General features: G+C 49.5%; 1 protein-coding gene across 1 annotated transcript in view; it reads right to left on the bottom strand.

Moving 5' to 3' along the window:
• The window catches only part of LOC147080981 (serine/threonine-protein kinase 36-like), a 69368-nt gene extending 64292 nt beyond the window's left edge, over positions 1 to 5076 (bottom strand). The window contains exons 1-2 of the mRNA XM_085981000.1: positions 4777 to 5076; positions 4239 to 4350 (exon numbers count right to left, since the gene is read on the bottom strand). Coding sequence (XP_085837126.1) covers positions 4239 to 4350; positions 4777 to 4883 — 219 coding nt within the window. The 5' untranslated portion in view covers positions 4884 to 5076. The remainder of the gene's footprint in view (positions 1 to 4238; positions 4351 to 4776) is intronic.
• Positions 5077 to 8888: the final 3812 nt, after the last annotated feature.

Consider the following 8888-nt stretch of genomic DNA (forward strand, 5'->3'; position numbering starts at 1 on the left):
CAGGTGTATCTGTGCACAAATCGTTGAAGATGGCAGGGCAGGTTGACAAAGCAGTTAAAAAGGCTTACGGGATCCTGGGCTTCATTAATAGAGGTATAGAGTACAAAAGCCTGGTAATTATGATGAACCTGTAAAAAACACTGGTTCGGCCCCAACTGAAGTACGGTGTCCAATTCTGGGCACCGCACTTTAGGAAGGATGTGAAGACTTTAGAGAGGGTTCAGAAAAGATTTACGAGAATGATTCCAGGAATGAGGGACATCAAATACATTGCTAGACTGGAGAAGATGGGGTTGTTCTCCTTGGAGCAGAGAAGATTGAGAGGAGATTTGATATAGAGGTGTTCAAAAGCATGAGAGGTCTGGACAGTGGATAGAGGGAAACTGTTCCCATTGGCGGAAGGGTCGAGAACCAGAGGAAACAGATTTAAGGTGATTGACAAAGGAACCAAAGGCGATGTAAGAAAAAACTTTTTTACGCAGCGAGTCGTTAGGATCTGGAATGCACAGCCTGAAAGGGTGGTGGAGGCCGACTCAATCATGGCTTTCAAAGGGAGTTGGATAAGTACCTGAAAGAAAAAGATTTGCAGGGCTACGGAGAAAGGGCGGGGGAGTGGGACTAGCTGAGGTGGTCTTGCAGAGAGCCGGCATGGGCTCGACAGGCCGAATGGCCTCCTTCCATGCTGTAACCATTCTATGATTCTATTACATTACGAACATATGAATTAGGAACAGGAGTAGGCCACTCCGCCCCTCAAGCCTGCTCCGCCATTCAATAAGATCATAGTTGATCTGATTACTCCACATTCCCGCCTACCACCGATAACCTATCACCCCCTTGCTTATCAAGAATCTGCCTTAAAAATATTCAAAGACTCTGCTTCCACCGCCCTCTGAGGAAGAGAGTTCGAAAGACTCACGACCCTCTGTGAGAAAAAATTTCTCCTCATCTCTGTCTTAATTGGGCGACCCCATTGTAATGAAATCTGTTTGTCTTGATCCTGTATTTCCTGTATTCGTTTTGCACTCATGTATATTACCCTCCCCCACACAGTGTACAGTTTCACTTCCTCTTTCCTGACTAACCTGGAAGGTTCCAGGTCTTGGCTCTTGGCTCCGCCCCTGACTTCTCTTACATAAAGATCCCAGGATCTGTATGACTCATTCCTGTGAGCCAGTCGGCGTGTTGAGATGTTAGCTCTGATCTTAGTGATTAAAAGCCAACTTGTTTAAGTCTATAACTTCTAGTTTTGTGGTTATTGAAGGCACATCACCCATATTTTTAAACAGTGACCCCTATTCAAGAAGGCGGCTCACCATTCTCGAGGGCAATTAGGGATGGGCAATAAATGCTGGCCTTGCCAGCGACGCCCACATCCCGTGAATGAATTTAAAAAAAACAAGGGATATGGGGATAGGGCAGGAAGGTGGAGATGAGGTAGAAGATCAGCCATGATCTTATTGAATGGCGCAGCAGGCTCGAAGGCCGAATGGCCTACTCCTGCTCCTATTTCCTATGTTCTTGGGATCTAGCCAGGTGGAATGCAGTGGTGAAGGCTCTCTGATCCCTGATCTGACATCCTTTACACAGGTGCCAGATTGCTATAAGATCACGTTGGGTCGTGCACAGGGGCAGTCGGGCTGAACCAGAGGAGATATCCAGTATAACCACCCAAGGACATACCAAGCACCTCGACGCACAGCGAGAGAGGTTGTGCATCAGCGCTTGCCTAGAGAGCTGATTGAGGCAAGCTCAGTTTATACAGTCCTTTTTCCTCTTCCCTTCCCACCGTCCAGGCCCCCAAACACCCCTTCCAGGTGAAACAGCGATTTACTTGTACTTCTTGCAATTTAGTATACTGTATTCGCTGCTCATGGTGCGGTCTCCTCTACACTGGGGAGACCAAACGCAGATTGGGTGACCTCTTTGCGTAACACCTCCGTTCAGTCCGTAAAGGTGACCCCGAGCTTCCGGTCGCCTGTCATTTTAATTCTCCGCCCCACTCCCACTCTGACCTCTCCATCCTCGGCCTCTTACACTGTTCCAATGAAGCTCAGTGTAAGCTCGAGGAACAGCACCTCATCTTTCGATTAGGCACTTTACAGCCTTCTGGACTCAACATCGAGTTCAACAATTTCAGACCATAACCTCTGACCCATTTTTCGGATGGCAGCTGTGCTGATGATTCTGATATTCCCATTTTCACCTTCTCTAGACCCATCTTTTGTTTCATTACTTGTTCCATTACCATCTCCTTTCACCTTGCACCATCATCCCTTTTGTCATTTAATCTCTCCTCCCTTCCATCCTATCACAGACCTTCCCTTTTGTTCTTTCCTCCCTCCCCCCTCTCCCTGCCCCTACACTTGCTTAAAACCTGTTACATCTCCAACTTTTTCCAGTTCTGATGAAAGGTCATCGACCTGAAACGTTAACTCTGCTTCTCTCTCCACAGATGCTGCTTGACCTGCTGAGTATCTCCAGCATTTTCCATTTTTTTTTAGTATAATGCAAAGAGACAACGTAGAGGGAGCGTTACTCTGTATCTAACCCGTGCTGTACCTGCCCTGGGAGTGTTTGATGGGACAGTGTAGAGGGAGCTTTACTCTGTATCTAACCCGTGCTGTACCTGCCCTGGGAGTGTTTGATGGGACAGTGTAGAGGGAGCTTTACTCTGTATCTAACCCGTGCTGTACCTGCCCTGGGAGTGTTTGACGGGACAGTGTAGAGGGAGCTTTACTCTGTATCTAACCCGTGCTGTACCTGCCCTGGGAGTGTTTGATGGGACAGTGTAGAGGGAGATTTACTCTGTATCTAACCCGTGCTGTACCTGCCCCGGGAGTGTTTGATGGGACAGTGTAGAGGGAGCTTTACTCTGTATCTAACCTGTGCTGTACCTGTCCTGGGAGTGTTTGATGGGTCAGTGTAGAGGGAGCTTTACTCTGTATCTAACCCGTGCTGTACCTGCCCTGGGAGTGTTTGATGGGACAGTGTAGAGGGAGCTTTACTCTGTATCTAACCCGTGCTGTACCTGCCCTGGGAGTGTTTGATGGGAAAGTGTAGAGGGAGCTTTACTCTGTATCTAACCCGTGCTGTACCTGCCCTGGGAGTGTTTGATGGGAAAGTGTAGGGGGTGTAAGAATTCGCAATAATTTACAGTTCTGAAGATTCATTTTTTTTGATTAAAGAATCCCTGGGTGATGTGCTTTTAAATTTCCAGGGATAAAAATGGCTGTCACCACATGGCCGAAGACAAAGGACAATGCTTTGTTTACAAAGCAATTGAATGCTATTAGCATTTGTTTGTATATCGAGTGGATACATCTAAACTGCAGAAGAGACTTTTGCACCTTGAATGGGAATCGTTCAAGATTTGAATGGGTTTTCAATCACCCAGCACTGGACAATAGAGCAGTTGTATCTCCCTTTTGTTTCAGCCCAGGAAGCTCCGGAAGACACATTAACCCAGTCTAACCACTTTGAGTTAGCCAATCACAGCTTTCTCTTGTGTATGGGACCCTTTTGGGTGGGGAATTTTGCACACAGCCCTTGCAAGGCAGAACGGCAGGACCTCACCAGGTATAAAATAGATGCTGAGAAGCTATCGCTCTCTCTTACTTCGCTGGACCAAAGGTGAGCGGAGTTTCTGACTCCTCAACAAGGCAACCTAGCAGGAGTTAAGGGGTGGTGATTTAAGGGAATTGCTAAGATTGTTTAAATAACATTGTAGCCATTGTATCCCTCGTTTTCGCCATCTGCAACCCCCTGTTATATAGTATTACTGTGTTCGTGTGGTATAGTTTATTCTTTTGATTGTAGTTTATTTAGGTAATAAAACTTGATTTTTTTCTCTCATCCAAACCACTTGTTCCGTTTTAATATCATTAATTATAAGTTCCTCCACTGAGAACTAAAGGAGGGGTAGCGATTCGAAACCGCTGAAATAAAATTGGTTTTATTGGAATTGGTCCTGCAAGACCAGGAAAATTACTTTAAACCAGTTTAAAGAAGCCCCCAAACCCTTACAGGGGAGCGTTACTCTGTATCTAACCCGTGCTGTACCTGCCCTGGGATTGTTTGATGGGACAGTGTAGAGGGAGCTTTACTCTGTATCTAACCCGTGCTGTACCTGCCCTGGGATTGTTTGATGGGACAGTGTAGAGGGAGCTTTACTCTGTATCTAACTCATGCTGTATCTGCCTAGAAGTGTTTGATGGGACAGTGTGGAGGGGGATTACCTCATTCTCCAGATCCACGTTCTCCATGTTATGATTCCTTCTTCTTATAGTCCTTGGTCCGATCTGCACCTCTGGGAATTCCTGCTCGTAATCCCGGCAGATCTGATGAAGCCTTTGGAAACCAATGAGAACATCGAGCACAGAGTGAGGCAAATTGCCAAGAAACCTCCTTACCAACAGGGAAGGGGGTCAGTCACACAGCAACAGGGCTGCCCATCACTGTCTGCCCTCCCCCTGCCAGTGTCTCCCCACCTCCCCTCCCCCTCACTCCCCCCCACTCCCCCCCTCGCTCCCCACCTCCTGGCTCCCCACCTCCCCTCCCACAGGCTCCCGACTTATCCATCCACTGCCTCCCCACCTCCCCAGCTGCTTACCCCACCTCCCCTCCCCCTCCCACTGTCTCCCCACCGCCCCGCACACGCTCCCCACCTCCCCGTCACCCCACCATCCTCCATCGCCCCCTCCCCCTCTCTCCCCACCTCCCCCCTCCACCTCGCTCCCGCACCCCCCCCACGTCTCCTTCTCCCCCTCCCCTTACATGGATGTCGGTGGTCCTTGCACCAGCTCCCACTCTGGTGGGCTGCTCGTCACCATGGTAACGCCCGTGTCTGCTGCCTGGGCGCTGCTCGCTGGGGTCCACTCCATCGAAGGTGTCTCGGCAGCTGCCTGCCTGGATTTGGTCAGCCATTGGGTTGACAGGGGCTGAGGTGCCGTGGGTGGGACAGGGTCAGACTGCTTCTCCCCGGATTCTTGCTTCAGGACAGCCCGAGCCTGGGCCTTGACCCTGGGCACTGTCGGTTTGTCAGAATCCTGTGACAGGAGCGATCAAAATGTTAACGTTCACAAACCTACTCTCTTTGTTCAATCCCCTCCCGTTACCCCATTGACAGTCTGCAGCAATTAGTCAATCTACCACTCAGTGCGGTTCTGGACCTTGATCAGAAACCCTCCCCACTCCCGACCCCTGACCTTTGCACCCACTGAGACCAACTAGCTCAGCACTAGGCCGGGGACGGAGCCTGGGCCTTTCCTGTTCGGTGTGTGCATGGGTCTCAGTCCCACACCTGGTGAGGTCGGACAACTCAGCACAGGCTGGGATGGAGCCTGGGCCTTTCCTGCTCGGTCCCCCACCGGGTGTCCAACGCCTTTCCTCAGCGTCAAGCTCTTTACTCAAATGGTGGCTGCGTGGTTTTGGTCTCCTTATCTACTGTGCAGAGTTCTGGTCTCCCTGTCTGAGAAAGGTCATCCTTGTCTTAGACAAGTATGACCTTTCTCAGGCAGGGATTCCTCAAATGAGGGGGTTGTCTTATGAGGAGAGATTGAGTAGATTGGGCCTATACTCTCTGGAGATTAGAAGAATTAGAGGTGATCTCATTGAAACATATAAGATTCTGAGGTGGATTGACAGGGTAGATGCTGAGAGGTTTCCACTGGCTGGAGAGTTTAGAACTAGGGGGCACAGTCTCAGGATAAGGGCTCGGCCATTTAAGACTAAGATGAGGAGGAATTACTTCACTCAGAGGGTTGTGAATCTTTGGAGTTCTCTACCCCAAAGGGCTGTGGATGCTGAGTCGTTGAGTATATTCAAGGCTGAGATCGATAGATTTTTGGACTCTATGGGAATCAAGGGGTATGGAGATCGGGCGGGAAAGTGGAGTTGAGGTCGATGATCAGCCATGATCTTATTGAATGGCGGAGCAGGCTCGAGGGGCAGTATGGCCTACTCCTGCTCCTAATTCCTATGCTCTTCATAGAATCATAGAAAGTTACAGCACGGAAGGAGGCCATTTCGGCCCATTGCGTCCGCGCCGGACAACAAAGAGCTATCCAGCCTAATCCCACTTTCCGTAGCCCTGTAGGTTAGAGCAGCCCAAGTGCACATCCAAGTACTTTTTAAATGGGTTCCTGCCTCCACCACCCTTTCAGACAGTGAGTTCCAGACCCCCACAGCCCTCTGGGTGAAGACATTTCTCCTCAAATCCCCTCTAAACCTTCCACCAATTACTTTAAATCTGTGCCCCCTGGTTTTTGACCCCTCTGCTAAGGGAAATAGGTCCTTTCTATCCACTTTATCTATGCCCCTCATAATTTTATACACCTCAATAAGGTCTCCCCTCAGCCTCCTCTGTTCCAAGGAAAACAGACCCAGCCTATCCAGTCTTTCCTCATAGCTAAGATTCTCTACTCCCGGCAACATCCTTGTAAATCTCCTCTGCACCCTCTCCAGTGCAATCACATCTTTCCTGTAATGTGGTGACCAGAACTGCATGCAGTACTCTAGCTGAGGCCTAACTAGTGTTTTATACAGTTGAAGCATAACCCCCCTGCTCTTGTATTCTACGCCACGGCTAATAAAGGTAAGCATTCCGTATGCCTTCTTAACCACCTTATCTACTTGGCCTGCTACCTTCAGGGATCTGTGGACATGCACTCCAAGGTCCCTTTGTTCCTTTACACTACTCAGTGTCCTACCATTTAATGTGTATTTCCTTTCCTTGTTAGCCCTCCCCAATGCATTACCTCACAGTTCTCCGGATTGAATTCCATTTGCCATTGTTCTGCCCACCTGACCAATTTATTGATATCTTCCTGCAGTCTACAGCTTCCTTCTTCAGTATCAACCGCTCAGCCGATTTTAGTACCATCTGCAAACTTCTTAATCATACCCCCTATATTCAAGTCTAGATCGTTGATATATACCACAATATGCAAGGGACCTAGTACTGAGCCCTGCAGATCCCCAGTGGAAACAGCCTCCCTGTCACAAAAACACCCTTTGACCATTACCCTCTGCTTCCTGTCTCCGAGCCAGTTTTGAATCCAACTTGACACTTTTCCCTGGATCCCATGGGCTTTTAACTTCGTGACCAGTCTGCCATGTGGAACCTTATCAAAAGCCTTGCTAAAGTCCATATAAAATACATCAAACGCACTACCCTCATCGACCCTCCTTGTTACCTCCTCAAAAAATTCAATCAAGTTTGTCAGACACGACCTTCCCTTAACAAATCTGTGCTGCTATCCTTGATTAATCTGCATCTTTCTAAATGAAGATTTATCCTGTCCTTCAGAATTCTTTCCAATAATTTTCCCACCACCGAGGTTAGGCTGACTGGCCTGTAATTACTCGGGCTATCCGTTGCTCTCTTTTTAAACAAGGGTACCACATTAGCAGTCCTCCGGCACCACTTATGAGGCCTGGTGAGTGGCCTGGGCCACAGGCCGTGTTTACAGCTCCACCGGCCAATGGCTGATTTTATCATGTTGTTTTGCTCTGCGATTGGCGGAGAGAGACAGAGGGGAGTTTTTCTAACTCGTCCCCTCCCCCTTTATCACCCCCCCCACCACCCCCCTCCTCCCTGCCCTCCCCCTCTTCAATCACTAGGATGAAAATCGGCAGGGGAGCGGGCAGCCCACACAGCAAGAAGGTCCGCTTTGTTGCTCTTCAGGCCCACGAGGTAATGGAACCGGCCGCCTGGCCGCTCTCTGAACGAGGCCCACCGATGGTGGCGAGACTGGGGAATCCACGCCGGAGAGGTGGCTGGGGCAGCCACGCGGAGGTTTCCGGAGGTCTTACGCCTCTCCTGTGGAGACCGCGTGGTCAGGGCCTAGGAGCAGCTGTCTGGATTGGCCAGACTCTGCTCACCGGGAAGCTGAATGGGAAACCTTCGCTTGGAAGGTACTTGAGTAGACTGAAGCCTATATTCTCTAGAGTTTAAAAGAATGAGAGGCGATCTCATCAAAACGTACAAAATTCTTACAGGGCTTGACAGGGTAGGTGCAGGGAGGATGTTTCCCCTGGCTGGGGAGTCTAGAACCAGGGGTCACAGTCTCAGAATAAGGGGTCGGCCATTTAGGACTGAGATGAGGAGAAATTTCCTCACACAGAGGGTGGTGAATCTTTGGAATTTTCTACCTCAGAGGGCTGTGGAGGCTCAGTCGTTGAGTATATTCAAGACTGGACCATTGGACCAAGACCTTGCTCTGTCAAGCCCGTGTGGTAGCTGGTGTGCAATGGTCACCCCGCGTTAAAAGAATTCACGCACAGGCATCTTCCACCCTTTAAAATGAAGTTCAGGACCTGGAATGCCAGGACCCTCATAGGCAATCCCAACAGTGACAGACCAGAACGCCGTACTGCTATCGTTGCCCGGGAGCTCAGACGTTTCGACATTGCCGCCCTAAGTGAGACCCGGCGGGCAGGGGAAGGCCAGCTCAAGGAGCAAGGTGGTGGCTACACCTTCTTCTTCTTCTGGAAAGGCAACAACCACTGTCTGCCCCACCTGTGACTGAGACTGTAGGTCCCGCATTGGAATCATCAGTCACCTGCGAACTCATCTTTAATGTGGAAGCAAGTCATCCTCAGTTCTGAGGGACTGCCTAAGAAGAAGAAGATATTCAAGACTGAGATCAATAGATTTTTGAATATTAAGGGAATCAAGTGATATGGGGATCGGGCAGGAAAGTGGATATGAGGTAGAAGACCAGCCATGATCTCATTGAATGGCGGAGCAGTCTCGAAGGGCAAAATGGCCGACTCCTGCTCCTATTTCTTATGTTCTTGCACTTCTAACTGTGGGACCTGTTCATAAACGGAGCCCCAGGCTCACTCAAAGCAGCCCAGGCCTAGTCCTGACCTTCAACTTGAAT

This window comes from Somniosus microcephalus, unplaced genomic scaffold (genome assembly GCF_052327205.1).
Source record: "Somniosus microcephalus isolate GS21.2 unplaced genomic scaffold, FLI_Smic_1.0 scaffold913, whole genome shotgun sequence".
NCBI lineage: Eukaryota > Metazoa > Chordata > Chondrichthyes > Squaliformes > Somniosidae > Somniosus > Somniosus microcephalus.